This window comes from Trachurus japonicus, chromosome 5 (genome assembly GCF_045865225.1).
Source record: "Trachurus japonicus isolate A0001 chromosome 5, Traja_1.0".
Classification (NCBI taxonomy): domain Eukaryota; kingdom Metazoa; phylum Chordata; class Actinopteri; order Carangiformes; family Carangidae; genus Trachurus; species Trachurus japonicus.
In genome coordinates, this window is record NC_140911.1 from 87,842 (window position 1) to 104,753 (window position 16,912).

General features: G+C 42.0%; 1 protein-coding gene across 1 annotated transcript; it reads right to left on the minus strand.

The window, feature by feature from the left end:
- Window positions 1-430: 430 nt before the first annotated feature.
- Window positions 431-8,726, minus strand: LOC146986690 (sterile alpha motif domain-containing protein 3-like). The gene is made up of 5 exons (XM_085777854.1): window positions 7,473-8,726; window positions 7,206-7,358; window positions 6,710-6,802; window positions 5,867-6,091; window positions 431-445 (listed from the first exon to the last, which is right to left on the minus strand). Exons 1-5 carry the CDS (start codon window positions 8,472-8,474, stop codon window positions 431-433), a joined length of 1,488 nt encoding a protein of 495 aa, XP_085633980.1. The 5' UTR covers window positions 8,475-8,726.
- Between the last annotated feature and the right edge of the window lie 8,186 nt (window positions 8,727-16,912).

Consider the following 16,912-nt stretch of genomic DNA (forward strand, 5'->3'; position numbering starts at 1 on the left):
TCGTGAAAATAAATAATGGTAAAAATGATAAGAAAGCAAGAGCTTACTTACAATGCCTGCTTTGAAGAAGTTTGTGGGGTTGTCCTAAAGGTTGATAGGAAGCCCTCTGAGCACCTGTGTCCGGATCGCAGTTGGCTGTGTAATCTTTGAGGGATTAAACACAATAACATAGGTTAGGTATCTAATATGAAAAACAAATAGGCCTAATGATAAGTTTAACCAACCAAGCATGATTGGATTGAATAACACAATTTATAAAGAAGCAGATATGAGTAGCCAAGTAGCCTACATAATGTGTATGACAAGCACTGGTCTGATGTGAAATCTGTTCAGAAACTGTCCAACATTCCCTCTCTTGGATAGAAATAACTCAAGGAGGTAACCACTTTTTTCCACACAAACTCATAATACTTACATTTCCACAGCATCGTCACAGCATAAGGATCTGTAAAAATAGAAAACAAGAAAACATTTAGCTCAACAACTCAGCTCAGCAATGTCGCTGTTAAATACAATAAAGTAATAGAACCGAACCGACGTCTGTGTTATAGGGGAGACCGGCATGTAAACAAGGTGTGTGAGAGAGTGAGTGAGAGAAGAAAAGAGAGCGGCAGCGGCCGAGTGGATCAATGGCTGCGCGCAGCTCGCGGTGTCCACAACATAAACACCTCCACAGCAGCAGCCCTGCTACACCTCTCTGCCCCGACAGCGGTTCAACCGCTTTCCTACCGTGTAAATTGACGGAAATAAGTCGCGCACGCCGCTATGTGAGCCTCCTCAGACTGTTAACACTAAGCTAACATGAGCATGCATTAACACCATACACAGGTTCAAACAGTAACATTAGCCTACACAGAAAAAAGCTACGCAAACAAGTTATATCCAAGTTCCCACAAAGATAACTAGGCTACAGTAGTTATTTTACATACTAACCGTTCCACTTGGAGTAAGAAGCATCCTGGTCAGGGTACCGTCTGCTGCCATGCCTGTGCTCCTCCTGCCAGGTGTAGAGCCCCGTAGACTCACCGTCAGTTACCAAGGACCGATTATCTTTGCCGTTACGCTGGCCTAGTCATGTGACCAGGCAGGTGTTTGAATTAGGCCCCTCCCCTTTTTTATGAAACTTAAACATACCAAGTTATCTCTACTAAACATGATTAGTGCAATGAATATTTCAGCTAAATAGTACAAAAGACTAATGTTTTTTAGTAATGATAGCAGATTTTTCAAAAACATAAAAGAATAAGTCATGATCACTCAGAAAGTTTAATTAGAAAAAAATCTGGGTTTACAGTGTACCTGGTAAAAGTTTTTTGATTAACCTCATGTCAAAGTCGTTAATATCAGTAGATGTTTTTGCTACGCACTTGTTGACCAGGTGTGTAATCTCTGTGGCCTTCACTGGTGTGAGAAACATTGAGCTGGGGTTTCTGTCTCCGTCCTTATCAAAGTGGTCCCAGTGCACTGTAAACCCAGATAAGTAGACTCTACTTAAAAAAAATCAAGGTAACTCGCCTTAAATTTTTTAAGTAATGAAGCATTAGTTGAGTAAGTGAACTGGACTACGTTCAATGTACTTGAAGCTCGTAATGGAATGGAATAGAACATTTAAGTTGAATGTACTAATAACCAAGTTACAGTAACTTAAGATACTTAGTTTAAACAATCATTCCCCACCCATTTATTTAACTCAGTTTGTTTAGTAAACATTACTCAATTACCAATTCAACTAAATTGTGTATTCTAATTGACCAAACTTAAATGTTTTAGTCCCTGAAACTCAAAATATGTCTTTCAATCAATAGAGCCATGTAAAATACATAAATAAAACTGCAACATTACATTGATACAATTTTTTTAATTCAGCATATCTTTTTTTCAAAAACAAAGCCATGACCTGGCCAAAGCTGTAGATTCCTCAGTGATGGCATGAACAGAAAAAAAATCTGCCTCACAAACTAGTACAATACAGCTCTCTTCCTCTTTACAGTACCTCCAATTATTACAATACTGTACTTTCAAATTCAAATCGCCTTTTCAAATTTGGCTGACGAATTGGCAAGATAAAACTCAGCCCTGCTGAACACTGGCATCTTTACATTTACAAATAACAAATATCCATGGAAGAACAAAAAAGTGTGTGAGAATGAAAAAAGAGAGAACGGGAGGGTGAAAAAAATAACAGAGCAGATACCTAAATAAAAATGACAGTAGATACCCACTTGGAGTCCACACTCACCCCTCCTCACAACCCCCCATGCTTTCTCTAACCCTAATATAACATTTTTTTTTAAAATCTGTCCTTCTCTCCTTACCCTCTCTCTTCTCTTCCCTTCCCTTCAAAAGTTGCAACTAACAAATGTTGAAGAATATTATTACTGTCTTTTTTCTTTTCTGCTAATTTATAAAAACAACAACATCAACAACAAAAACCTCACATTTGACTTGGGAAGAGGGGATTCTGGATCTTACATTACAAGCTGATTCTTGAGTGTTTGAAGTTTAGGTTTCAGATCTGTCTTACCTAAGCTCAGAAGTACCTGTTGAAAAAAATCAAAAGTGTTCTTCATGTACTTTGGGTAGTTGAGATGAAGTGCATAGGTCAAACTGAAGACAATGTACATGGCTTGGGGCAGGCTCTCAACATCCACAGGGTTCCTGCAGCTTAAGTAAAGTTAAATTTAAGACTTTTTAAGACTTTTTTAATGCCACTTGAAATGAAATTTAAGACCAACTTCACAATAAACGCAAATGGAAAAATGGGTTTTACCCACTTTCCCACATGGTCCAAGGTAAAGTGACTGCCACATGAACGATGGGGGGGGGGGGGATTCTAAATTTTACCTGCCAGTCAATGTTTTTATCCGCCACCATTTTGCAAGTGTAGCCTACAATTGTGGTATTTGTACTGTAATTTGTCTTGATTTTGAACGGAACGGTACCACCACATAAAATATTTATTTAGAAAATGCTCTATTTCTTCACTCACGTTTAATTTTACTGTAGAGAAACTGTATCATCCCACTATTTTTCTGCTCTTTGTGCTGTACTAGGGATGAGATTTTCATATCGTTACATCCCTCGTATTACAATACCTCAATAACAAGCCTATGATATTCACTGCAGTATTGTAAGACATATCATGATATCAAACTCACACTGTCGGGACCGTTGTACAGGGGAGAAAGGGGATGATAATTCTAGGGGCCCAGCGCCCAGTACTAGGGCCCACAAAAAAAACCCAGTGGTCTAATCTTTGTACGACTGAATTTTTCTGCATAAGACCCTGACTAATACTCATAGTAATGCTGCATTAGCATCAAAACAAAGTAGGCTAAATAAAAAATCAATGATAATACGTAGTTTAAAAAAAGTGGAAAAGTCAGGGGCCGACTTTAGTATTCTTTCAGGGGGCCCAGAATTCCTAGCAATGGCCCTGCTCACTGTATGATAATACCACAGTAGCTCTTTATTTCACTATGCATAAGTCAACACACACACACACACACACACACACACACACACACACACACACCCCTACCTCCCTCCCTCGGCTCACCTCGCTCTTTGTCCCTTAAATAAATAGGCCTACCTGGTTCTGTATCTGCCGTCACACAACACAACAGTCGTTTTTTTTTTTAACAGTGTGAGAAGTTTGACGATGTCCGCGACATGTGCGCTTGAGTCTATGCATGTGCGCGGTCGGTCGGTGTGTGTCTCACGTGCGTAACGTCTGACTCGCGCAGCGACTGTTGTTGTTGCTCCAGGTAGCGCTAATAGGCTAGCTGCTTGGGAGACAGCAGTGAAACACAACGCAGCCAGCCACACACACTCAAACTGCTCAAAATTTTGCATTGAAGTCTATGGGACGGGCGGAAAAAAAAGAGCGAAAAAGACCAATCATTGGAGTTTAACAAACGTCTACTGCTCAGGCATACTTTCACCAAGAGACTCCATTTAAACTTTAAACAGTAGACACAAGTCTTGTGTATTGGCGTATCACTCCACGTTTAGATAGGTCATATAGTTTTTGATCAATCCATGATCAATGACCATGATCATTTTTGGAGAAATTATGAGATTATAATGGGTGTGTATTGGACGGAATGTTCGTGTCAGAGTGGGTGATGTCATCGGTTAGAGTGGGAGAGATGCCAGAAAAACTCCAGAATTTTTCTCTATCCAAACGGCCACAATTTACACTCTACACACATAATTTCGGCCACGGTTGTAGACGAGCTCATCCTTGATCTCTTAATCTGCTCAAAATATCAGAGAGACTTACAGAATTTAAACTCTGAGCCTCTAAGTGCGGCCACGTCTGTCTCTGCTCCTCATTGAGTCCAATACAAATATTTTCTGAGAGGAGCAGAACGGCCTGATGTTTTAAAACTGCCAGCGTCGCCAAAATATTTACTGTAGAAACTAGAAAATTTTCAGGAAATCCTTAGAGCAATGTGATCTGTGTTTTGTTCTGATAGGAGTTACCGTTTTCTCACCCTAAGCCTAAATGTGAGACCGGTGCAGAGGCAGAAAATGGCTCTTTTTCTCCACGTTTCTGTCTGTCTCAGCCTGCGGGGGCCCCTATCGCCGTGGTAACCTCTTTGATCCTCAGGCCAGAGCTCGTTAACTTCATAAACAATCCACCTGGCGCTCGTTTAAATGTTTATAAACACAGACACAGCTAAATCAGACTGACACAGGATGCAGCTACTAACTAACTATGTGTCAAGTCAGTCACACACACACACACACACAGACTCTAGAGCCAGCTTCATGTGATTACACACACACAAATACACACACACACACACACACACACACACACACACACACACACACACACGTAACCTAATGTGGTTACAGCTCCTCCATATCAGTGCTTATAGAAAGATGATCATGTGTCTGTCTGATCAGCTCTGTCTTGACCTTAAGATCGTGGGTTTGATTCCCATGTTGACAGAGATGGCACAACCCGCAGTAGCTCCCGTGGCCCATTCAAAATTTCCCGAGAGGACATTTTCTAGTTTTCATTTACTCTTTCAATATTTACACCATCTATTTGTACCTGTATTTGATTGTGTATTTTACAGTTTCCAAATAACATGATTTTTGTTTTGTTCAGATTTAGTGATAATTTATTCTTGTCAAACCATTTTTTAATTTTACTTAACTCTGAAGTGATGACATCCAAAAGTTGCTGCAAATTTTCACCAGAACAAAAAATGTTTGCGTCATCTGCAAATAAAATACATTTAACTAGACTAGACACATTACAGATGTCATTAATATATAGGACAAAGAGTTTGGGTCCCAACACTGACCCCTAGGGGACACCACATGCAATATCCAGACATTCTGACGAACAGTCTCCCATCTTCACATATTGCTGCCTGTTTCTCAAATAACTTCCCACCCAATTCAAGGCAACCCCCCTGATCCCATATTGCTCCAATTTATAAATCAATCTATTGTATATTTGTTTTTAGCTTCTGCTGTTCGATGTTTTAGAAATTCTCTATATAATGTATTTTTCTTTTTACAAGCGTTTTGAAGTCCCTTTGTGATCCACTGATTATCTTTATGATTTTGTTTTTTTCTATATTGTTTGATTGGACAATTTTTTATCATAGAATACACAAAAAAATTTTAAGAATTCATCATATGCTTTGTTGCAGTAATTTTCTTTATATATTCGTTCCCAGTCTTGAGCTAGCAAATCATTTCTTAATTTAACCATAGACTCTTCTGTCCTAACCCTTCTATATTGTAGTTTGTTATCCTGTTGGTTATTCATGTGGCTGTTGTTGTAAGTTGTAAAAACAGGCAAATGGTCACTGATATCACAAACTAACAGTCCGCTCACTGTGTCATTATCTATTTGATTAGTGAAGATATTATCAATGAGTGAGGCACTATGCGAAGTAATGCGGCTGGGTCTGGTGATTTTAGGATATAGACTTAAGCTGTATAAAGTGTTGATAAATGCATTGTGGTGAAGGGACTGCGTGTGTGGAGTGATGTTTTCCGGTTCACGGCAAAGGATCCCCACTGGCACATCACTGTACGAACCTCCCTCATCATTAACATCCTGAAAGAAAGAATAGGGCACCGTCACATCACCATGACAACATATAGTGCTGCAAACAGCCTCAATAGGTACACAGCCCACGGCGGTGCGTGGCGCAGTGGGTAGAGCGGCCGCCCCATGTAGAGGCTACAGTCCTCGCCGCAGGCGTCCCCGGTTCGTATCCCGCGTCGGGCAGACCTTTCCTGCGTGTCATTCCCCCTCTCTCTGCCTCCCCATTTCCTGTCTATCTCTACTGTCATCACTATCAAATAAAAGGCAAAAAAAAAAAAAAAAAAAAAGCCGAAAATAGGTACACAGCCCACATGTCTGCCCTGTTCAATGTCCACCCACCGCCCAGTGCAGTGACCGCTACAGAAAATCACTCAGGACAGATGCAATAGGCATCCACAAATGATCTGGAGTGAACAAAGGTCACAATTTTGGAGTTTGCCTCTTCCAGATAAGTTTTTTTTCAAACAACAGAAACAATTAAAAAAAAAAAAAACTATTAACACATGCACACCCTAAAATAATACGTATAGTAGGGAGAGAGGAGGGGAGGTAGAGAATGGGGGTAGCAAGGGAGGGGGAAAGGAGGAGAGGAGATAAAAAAGAAAAAGAAAAATCAAAGTTGCTTACAAAGCAGGCCTTGAAGAAGGTGGATGGATCATCGCCGAGAATGACAGGAAGACCCCTGAGGACCAAGCATCTGACTTCTGTCACATCCGAAGCCTGGTGGATTGAGAGGGCAGAGAGGACATCACACACTTAAAATAGGGTCCATGTGTTACCCTGAACACGATGTGCACACACATAATCAATAACACACAGCAAAATCATTTACATACTGGACCCCACCTGTTCACTCATCAGGTAGTTATTTGCATCCTCATCTACAGATCAGCTACAGTAGCAAAACCTGACAAACTAATGTAATGGATGGTAATTAATTACTCTTAGGACTGAGGAGTTAGTTTCGTCAACTCCATTAGGCTATATAGGCTACTAAATGTCAAGGAAAAGAAAGCACCTGCAAACAGGATAGCTTGCATTACCAGTACATTTATTTACATGTGTGTTCTTTCAAACTCAGACTGTTTTCTAAGACATAAATATAGATTTAAAATCAACTAACCTTTGTTTGTCGCATCAGGTCAGCCAACACCTGCCCTGTGAGCCCCCTCTTTGCCTTAAAAATTTCTATGAGTCTGGGACTGTGATGGTCAAGGGCCTCATAGAACTCATTTTTCAGGCTCTTGCCAGCCACCCTGCTGAACTCCAGACACACCTGAAACGTAAAAATACAAATAAAACATGTTCATGTTCAAATGAGTTTGTGATCTTTTTATGCAACAGAGCAGTTCCACAAAATACAACATATGAGAAAAATATATAGGCCTACCTGGTGTTCAGTGAATAGAGCTGGCCAACGTTGACGTATCTCGTTGATCTCCGGCTTTTCCTTTACAACCTCATTTCTTCGCAGAGCGAATGTGACATCCATTTTTTGTTTGATGAGGACTCCATTTCGGATTTTCTTTTTCATTTCCTCCACAATGAGCAGTCGCGCATCCTCAAGGCTGGAGTCATCTTGTCCGTCTGGGTAATCTGGTAAATAGTTCACCTCTCCTCTCCTTGGCTTTTTTATGCTCTTGTTCGGTGGGTCTCCACCAGGAGAGTGTTTTCCTTGTTTCCCGCTGTTCACGGTGACATCACGGTGACCCAGCTGACGCATTTTTGTTCTGTAATTACCCATCTTAAATTTCAAGCTGTTTTTCCAACCGCTCCAGCCTGACACTGATCCTTGCTCTTTGAGACATGGGTGTGCTCGCACCAGAGCTGAGGCAACAGCTTCAAATTCTGCATTTGTTGGATATGCTTTCAAGGCATATATGGTCTCAGCCAGCCTCTCCAGGATGTCGTGTTTGAGCTCCTTTGACGGAATGAGGTGCGATCCATCCTTGAGATGGAGCAGATTTGCTTGACGCAGCCTGTACTCGACATCCACAGAAAATTTTGGTATATGCAGATCGAATTCCTCTGGCCACTGGCGTTGCCTTTCCTGAGAGGAGTCGGAGAGGATGTCTGTGTCTGTCTGGCTGTGTGTGTCGCTTAGTTCTTCACTTGATGTTAACCCTGGGATGGGCACCTCCACAAGAGTAAGAACTGGAATGATTTTAAGAGTGGGTCGCTCAGGCAGCTCTGAAATCTCTGTTAGATTGCACAGTTCGTTATCAAAATTGGGATCTTTAAACTGTAAGCTGAAGCTATAGTTTATTTGAAGAGCATCTTTAAGGGAGCCAATCAAATGCTCAACTGTGTCAGGCTTTGTCTTCAGTTCCACCTTCCTTATGTCTGCTTCAGAGAGGATAACTCTCACAAGCATTCGCTGCTGTGCTGCCATCTGGGGAGAAAGAGAGAGATTGTTCAGCACAGAATATAACGTTTGAGAGTCACCATTAGTTTCCCACTTATTCTGTATGCGGAAAGGGGGAAAACATCGTTAAGCTCTGACAGCAGTACCACACACAGGGGCACGGTTACATCAGGGTAGCAAACTTCATATGATCTAAGGTGCTCGTGGTACCATGCACTCATTACTCTGCACACAAACATGATTTCTGTATGAACTGCAACGATGTGTGTGATCTGCCTAAACTCAGGGAGACCTGAGCAGGATCCTGCAGAGACCACCATATCTGCCCTACAGTTAGATGAGCTAAGGAAAAATGACAGTTAGCTAACAGTGTAAAGCTTCTGAAAATAACAATTTGAAATTGGCTCTCCAGATGAACACAATAGCCACAGAATTAACTAAATAATAAAACCTTTAAGACGCATGGCAGCTAAGAGTGGGACTAATGGCCAACTAACAAAAAACCCCCCCAAATAAATCAAGAAAATAAAGCTAATAGCCGAATGTGAGTTAGTGTGCACCAACTTACCAGGATGTTTGTAGCTCAATGGCTAAGCTAGCTGCTTCACCACCGTCTCAGTTCAACTGCAACAGAAAAGAAGTGTCATAGTCGAGCCGACACATCAGCTCCGTGTAATGTTAAAAGCAGACTAACATAAAGACTTCTAGCTGAGCAGTCCGGTCATTAAACTTTAGCTTTGCGCCGCCCATGTCTGCTCTGTCTTCGTGGGGGCCTCCAGGGGGAACAAATGCGGACTGTAACGACCGAGGGATACCGCGGCGGACTCGCCAGACACGTCGGGGCAAAGCTCAATTCAATTGTTATGACCGGGGCCGGGCGGGCTCGTGACTCCTGTCTTACAATTTACTCTGAAAATAGAAAGCTTCTGCGCAAACTTACCTGGACGTTTGCTGGACTGTGGTCCGTGGTGGAGTTGGGTAGCTCGTTCACAGGCTCAGGTGTCTGGTTCAGGCTCAGGTGTCTGGTTCACAGGTTCAGTTGTCTGGCCGCTCAGCTAACCGTCTCACTCGCTCAGTTTGACAAAACTGGTATTAACTAGAATTTTGGCGGGTGGTGACTGTTGGTGACGTCAATGCGTCTCAAACAAGCAAAACTTTATCATATTTAGTTGTCTGAGCTCAAACCGAAACCGCGACACTCTGAGACACGAACTTGTGTAGCCAATGAAATGGCAGAACCGAGACACACCCATTCCAGCGCTCCGGTCGCTGTTTTTTCTTTTTTCTCATCGGACACGTTCGTCACTCACACAGTGATGCCCGTTTATGAGGAGGGAGAGACTGAGCTGAGGCTGTGTGTGTGTGTGGGGGGGGGGATTATTTAAAAACTACAGTTTACTCAGAATTATTAATTAATGTAAAGAAATGACACAGGTTTAAGTAATAAACTCAGCTTGTTTGAGTAACACACATTGATTGGACTTAAAATCACAATTACTATAAGAATGGGCTTGAAAAAGTTCACCTAAATCAGAATTAACTAGTAATGTCAATAAATTGGACACATTTAAGTAACATGAACTCAACCTGTTGAGTCAAATCAAAATCTGGGTTTACAGTGTGCAGGGGTGAGTCAGGAATGTCCTTGGCTAGCTCTGGCCCAATATTTACAAAAAACTGGTTGAATCTATTTGTTATGACTCCCGGATTATCTTCCTGCATGTTGTTATAGTTGAAGTATGGAGGGTAGCTAGGTTTTGCCCTTTTGTTATTAGTCAGTTGTTTAGAATATCCCATAGTTTTTTAGTATGATTCATGTTTCCTGCTAGGAGATTACTGTAATATTCTTTCTTGCGTTCATTTAGAATGCTATGTAGTTTGTTTCTATACCTTTTGTATTTTACTTCTGACTGGGTCGTTCTTAATTTCAGGAACTGTCTGTACAGAGTGTTTTTCTTCCTGCAGGCATTTATCAATGGTTTTGTGAGCCATGGTTTCCCCTCCTTCTTCTGATTTGTGTGTTTTTTTTTCATAGGACAGTGTCTGTCATACAGTGTTTTAAATATTTGCAAAAAGGAGTCATATGCATAATTCACATCTGTTTCATTGTAAACATTGTTCCAGTTTTGCCTCAGTAGTTCATTTTTCAAAGTATTCATTCCTTCTTCGGTCCTGACTCTAATGTATGTGTTTTTGCTCGGTGTCTGTCTCGCAGTGTGTTTCCAGTCATAGATAGCAAAGATTGGTAGGTGGTCACTTATATCATTTATCAGGAGTCCTCTTGTTATGTCGTTAACGTTAATAAAAATATTATCAATTAGAGTAGCACTGTGTGTTGTGATCCTACTAGGGCGTGTGATGAGAGGTTGTAACCCCATTGAATACATCGTATTAATGAACTCATCGATTATCGTGTTTTGTTTTGGATTGAGCAAGTCAATATTTACATCACCACAGATAAAAACCCTTTTTTGGCTAGTTTCTGAGAATATTTCTCCCAAACATTCATTGAAATCTTCTATTTTTGAATCTGGTGCTCTGTAAACACAGCTTACAACTATATTTTTACCATTTGTCACACATATTTCAATTGTCACACATTCCATTAAGTGGTCAACAGCTTTAGACATATTTTGTACAGTCTCATACTTGATGTCATTGTCAATGAATAGGGCCACTCCTCCTCCACCTTTGCTTCTTCTGTTAACACAAACAAGTTTATATCCATCCAGGAAAAAATCCGCACCTTTGTCTTCATTAATCCATGTTTCCGACACCGCAATGATGTTGAAGTGATATTTGATGTGTTGTAGGTATTCCTTGATGTGGTCAAAGTTGGTGTATAGACTCCTGCTGTTGAAGTGAATTAGAGACAGTTTCCCATCCATCCCAATGCTCTCATTGTATTGATCTTCAGTGTAATACTGGCATTTCTCAGTCATGTTAAGGTAAAAGTGATTATCCGGGTCAATTCCTTCATTGGGGTCTGTTAAGGTATGGTTCACATCTTGATTTATAATCAGCTCCACACTTTCAAGTTCAGCAATCCTCTCTGATATTTCCATCATCTTTTCAGTCTGTGTAAGAACCCTTGTGCTTTGCTGTGTTGAAGTTATGGAGTGTTCATGAGCCATACCTTAATTGTTGAATTTCTCCAGCTCGTCCTCACTCCTGATTTGCATTGTTTGGACTTCTTCTGATGATGATCCATTCGTTTTGATGTAGATTCTGCAGTTTGCCGTCCAGGTGTGTTGAATCTTGCCCCCCTCTTTAGTTGGCGGGCTTTTCTGGCGATGCCAGCATTCTTTTTGGTGAGATTCTCATTGATGTAGACGTCCGAGCCTTTGAGCTTCTTGCCGTGCTTCAGCAGTGCAGTCTTGTATTTTCTGTTGGTGAATCTCAGCACGACAGCTCGTGTTCCAGCATCTTTCCTCCGGGGTAAGAGGTGACATACTTCCACATTGTTGAAATCCACAACGATATCTTTGCCAGCCAGGAACTCAGACACCTGCTTCTCCACAGATTTGATATCCGATTCTTCAGATTGGCCGGCTGCAGCCGCAGCCGCCCTTGCGTAGGTTTGATGCCTGATCTTGAGACCAGTCACAATCACCTCGTTGAGTCTTCCTTGCTGGTCCATCTCCTCCATTCTGATTCCCATCTCCTTTAGAAGCTGGTCTTTTTTTGCATTTTCTTCCTGGAGCTCTTTGATTTCAACTATCACCTTTTGGAGAGGTTCCATCTTCCTCTTTATATCTTTCAGCTTGGCTTTCAGCCCATCCATGCTTCTCTGGTTTTGCTTCTCAGCTCCTCTCTCATCGCCGCCAGGCCGTCGTTTATAGCGTCCAGCACTGGGTCAGCTTCGGCCTGTTCGTTGTTTTTAGTTCTCCCCATTTCCTCTCACTTTTGTTTTTCTCCTTTTCTTAGTTTCTGCAAGTTATCTGAAAACTTGGAAAAACTTGGCTCTGTTGCGCTCTGTTGCTGCTTACTGCTCCGCTGCAAGGTCACAACTGTGACCCTGCTCATTGCAGTCAGGGACAGCAACAAAGAGACCTCCCCACAGGTACAGTAGGACTTCTCATGGTCACTGGACATGAGAAATATGGATAATATGTTCAATCAAAAGAGTGAGACTTATAAAGCTAAACATGAACATGTATGAATTAGCCTGTTTCTTATTTTCTTTCAGAAGTACCAGTGCTCCCTCTATACGTCCATTTATATTTCGATGGGTTTGGGCTGTACAGGCGGAAGTACCATTCCACCAATGGGTACTTTTCACTGGGTAATTTGCCCCGTTCAGAGGGGGCAAAAAGGGAACATATGGGCATCATAGGCCTCGGAGAACCAGGTAGCATAGTCACTAAATTTAGATGCAAACATTTAATTGTTTAAATTGTGTCCTATGTAGGATTAAATAAAGTTTATCTTCTTTCCAAACAAGGGACATCATTTCAGCAGTGTATGGATGCCATTTCGCCATACATAGAGAAACTGCAGGAAGGGTATTATGCAGACTGCCCTTTCTATGGGGGTGAGGTGTTTGTTTGTGGAGGAATTGGCGAAGTCAATGCAGACATGCCCCAGGCAAACCACTGTGCCAACTGTTTGTCATCAACTGCAAACAAGAGGTTAGATTATTACTTCACAAGTGTAGTGTTGTTTGTTGTGTCTATATTGTGCAAAATCTTTATATTTCTAATCCCTTTTACTGTGACCTCTCAGATGTAGAATTTGCACAGTCGACAAGGCGGACCTCTCCAACCCACAGGCTGCCAGTGAAGCACCCCGCAGGACAAAGGCCAACACAGTCAACATCATCACAGCCATGTCTGAAATGGGTGTCGTGGAGAGGAAACAACACGAAACAGAGACTGGGACCCTGTATAGCCCAAACAATCAGCTGTTCTCCGATGAAATTGTCATTGAACCACACATGCAGGTAAATGTTTTGTATCTCTAGCGACAACGAAGCTCTGTGCAACTATATCTGGACTGAACATTTCCTGCTCTGCCTTGGGATTAAAATAGTAAATGGGTATGATGAAAACAATACAACGGGTGGCTTTGTATTTTGTTTCAGACAAGGATTGATCACTTCCACCTTGATGCTCTCGGTGTTGGAAGACTGCAAATAAGTCTGATTTGGGGCAACATGAAGGGACAAGTCCAACAGTTTGTAAGTGATCTGATTGTTGCGATCGACAGACCTCATTGGCTCAAACAGGTAACTAAATTTATTCTGGGCATGTTCTTTTTTCAAATTGATCTATCCTTTATTTATCCTTCATCACACAACACATGTTCTTTCAGCTCCCAGATCTTCATCACTTGGCATGTGCCACTGGCTGTGAGGTGCTACATCTTATTCAGATTTGGCCCATAATAGCCAGAGATGTTTTGTGTTGCCCTGAGGCATTCACAGCAGCTTCAGCTGAATACATTGGCCGCAACAATTGCCGCCTTGTCACCAAAGCCAACAACTTGCTCAGTGGCTACTTGTCTTCAATCCAATCAGCAAGTCTGACTGACGAGGAGGCAAGGCAACTCCAGGTTCAGATTAGTGACCATCACAGACTATTTGAGAGGGTAATTTTGTACCATCATTATGTTCTGTCTTCAATGCTACTGTACGTTTAGAGATTTAATAACTTTTTGTTTACATCTTTTCCTTAAGATTTGGAAGGCAGATGTGGCAAACCGGGCCAACATCCATTGTGCCTATCACATTGGGGAGCAAATTGATATGCTGGGCCACCCTATGATTGGTGACTGCAACCACTTTGAGCGATACCACCACAGGATCAAGGACATGGGTAATTAAATTTCCCGTACATTTCATAGGTCCTAAAGGTGTTTGAAGCTCACTGTCTTGATATGTCTGTTGTACTTCAGTTATCGCTCACAAAAATGGCGTCAGTATCGAAAAATCAATGGTGAAGAGGATTGCTGTGTTGGATGCCCTTTGCACATTGTCAACACCAAATGATGAAATAGCAGAAAATACATCTGTCCACGGGCTTCCAGGCTACGCCCTTGTTTACAGGCCATCAGGATCAGCCACAGTGATATCTGCAGCTCAACTTCGTGAAAGACGTGGGCATGGTAGGAAAATCTATATGTTACTAAAATAAATTACTAAAGTAATTGTATTGCTAATTAACATATTCTTGCATGTTCTATCAATGATGTCTAACATAAAGGTAACAACATTCTTTAATTTATTCTAATTCATTTCTTAACAGGGTTGCACCTTGGAAACCAAATGCCAGAGCTATCTCATCTGAAAGTGGCAAAAATGATGCGCCAGCCAGACCTCATGGAGAGAATGGGGGATAGAGTCCACAGGACACAGGAACAGATCTTCCTTGGACCCAAGGTATGACCCCTGTAGTCGATCATTCTCAGTCCAGTACAGGAAAATACATATTAATGAATATTAATTATATATTATAATATAGGCCTACTGTAAGTACTATCTTCTTGTATAGAACCATTCTTAACATCATTTGGGGAAGCAAGAAGCGATAAATCTTAAGGAGATGCACGGCTACAGCAGCCGACTGAGAAGGGGAGACATTGAAAAAGACTTCGGTCGAAATGTCTGTGCTTGCCTGTCCTGCAATAAAGAATCGCCAAAGGGATATAGAGAGTGTGCTGGCTTTTTCTCCCCTTCTCATGCCTTGTCCACACGAGCCCGGGTATTTTTGAAACTGTGAACATATGTTCCCAGCGGCAGGAGTTGACGTGAGGTCGCAAAAATGGAGGTGACAAAGTGGATTTTTATCACTTTTTTTTTTTTTTACATCATCTAAATGCTATTTGTAGCCTATAGTTTTTCGATGAGAAAAATATAACGAAACGGTCGTCAGGGCGATCCTCTTGTCAGCTCCAAACTCACCCTCAATCACAAACCACAGCTGGTTTTCCACACAGCATCATTTACAGTAACAAGTGACGCTACAGATCAGCGGGGCCGCTGCCGGTGTGTTTTTAAAATTACAGAACTACTACAGTAGCGCTGCAGTTTCTTATTCCCCACCTTGTTTGTTTGAGAGTTTTTCGGGATGATTTTCATGAATGAACAGGCAATAGCCTATGTCACTGTCAGACCGGGTATGACGGGAGGGGGGGTCGCGCTGCTGTCATGCAGTGATAAAAAAGAGCCTATGCGGAGATGAGGAACGAGCCAAAAGCCGAAAATGTATTTGTGACGTCCGCGGTCGATATAAAGTGGATATGTTTCATTCATCCATGTTTTGACAGACAACACAACAGCCAGTGATAAGAGTTGCGCCGCACCGACAGCTCAGCCAGCCAGGTGATGCACACAGCACAACAACACAGCGCAGCAACATGTGCAGGCTGCTGCAGCAGTGCACGTCAAAGGGACACCGCCGAAAATAAAATAAATAGGCCTACACGTAGTTTTGAAATTGTTTTTGCGCATGTTTTCATCCATAAAATGACTAAAAATGAACACTATGGGGCCCTAGTTTCTTGGCGCAGCGCAGGTGGTGCACGGTAACGCAGCTGGTCTAATGCAAGTTTCGACCAGCGCAGCCTAGCGCAAAGTCAGATTGGAAGATTGGCAGATCGCGCTGTGCTGAGATAGCCGTGGCCGCGCAGCAGGGGGAGGCGTCACAGATTCAGCTTGGTGCACTGGAAGTTTCGTGGGAAAATGTCCCGCCGAGGTTGCGCTGAAAGCTCGCCACCTCCAACCAGGTCTACTCTCAGCGCAGGGCGGAGACCAGCAGGTGCAGTGGAAGTTTGGCTGACTGACCTGCAGTGCACACACGTCACCAAGACCTCACAGGCAGATCTCCACAGTTCCAGGCACATTTCAATGCAATAAATATCCACAATAACCACTATTTAATGCAACTAATGGAATCAACACGTGAATTTATATCTATATAGATTGTCCCGTCACATCTGACGTCAGATCAAAGCAGAGATCAAAGGCTGTGGCACGCGTAATGGAAACTCCACCTGAATTAACACAGCAGGGACGAACTGGCACTGAAAAGCAGCTGGATGTCCCAAAAGCAGGACTGAGGGTGGATGACTGCATGTCGCTGCCATACCACTCTGCCCTTGTGATGATCGCTTTATTTATTTATTTATTTATTTACTTATTAATTCATTAGCGGCGAGCGACCGCATCACGCAGCCGTAATGAAAAACAAAACACAAATCTTCATCTCTCTTAGTCCACCACAACAGCCTCGGTATCAGATAGTCAGTATATAGCCTACTACAGTATACTCAGCATCTCTATCACAGAAAAAAAAAGAGACAGACAGAGAGAGAGAGAGAGAGAGATAGCGTCCTTTACGCTGATTTCATGGTGTTTGTTTATGTTGTGATTAGTGTAGCTTACACCTCTCATCTTGCTTACACAGGGTTTGAATAAATGTGAGTTTCTTTATTAGTTTATTAGTTGTTGTTTCTTACATTGGGCA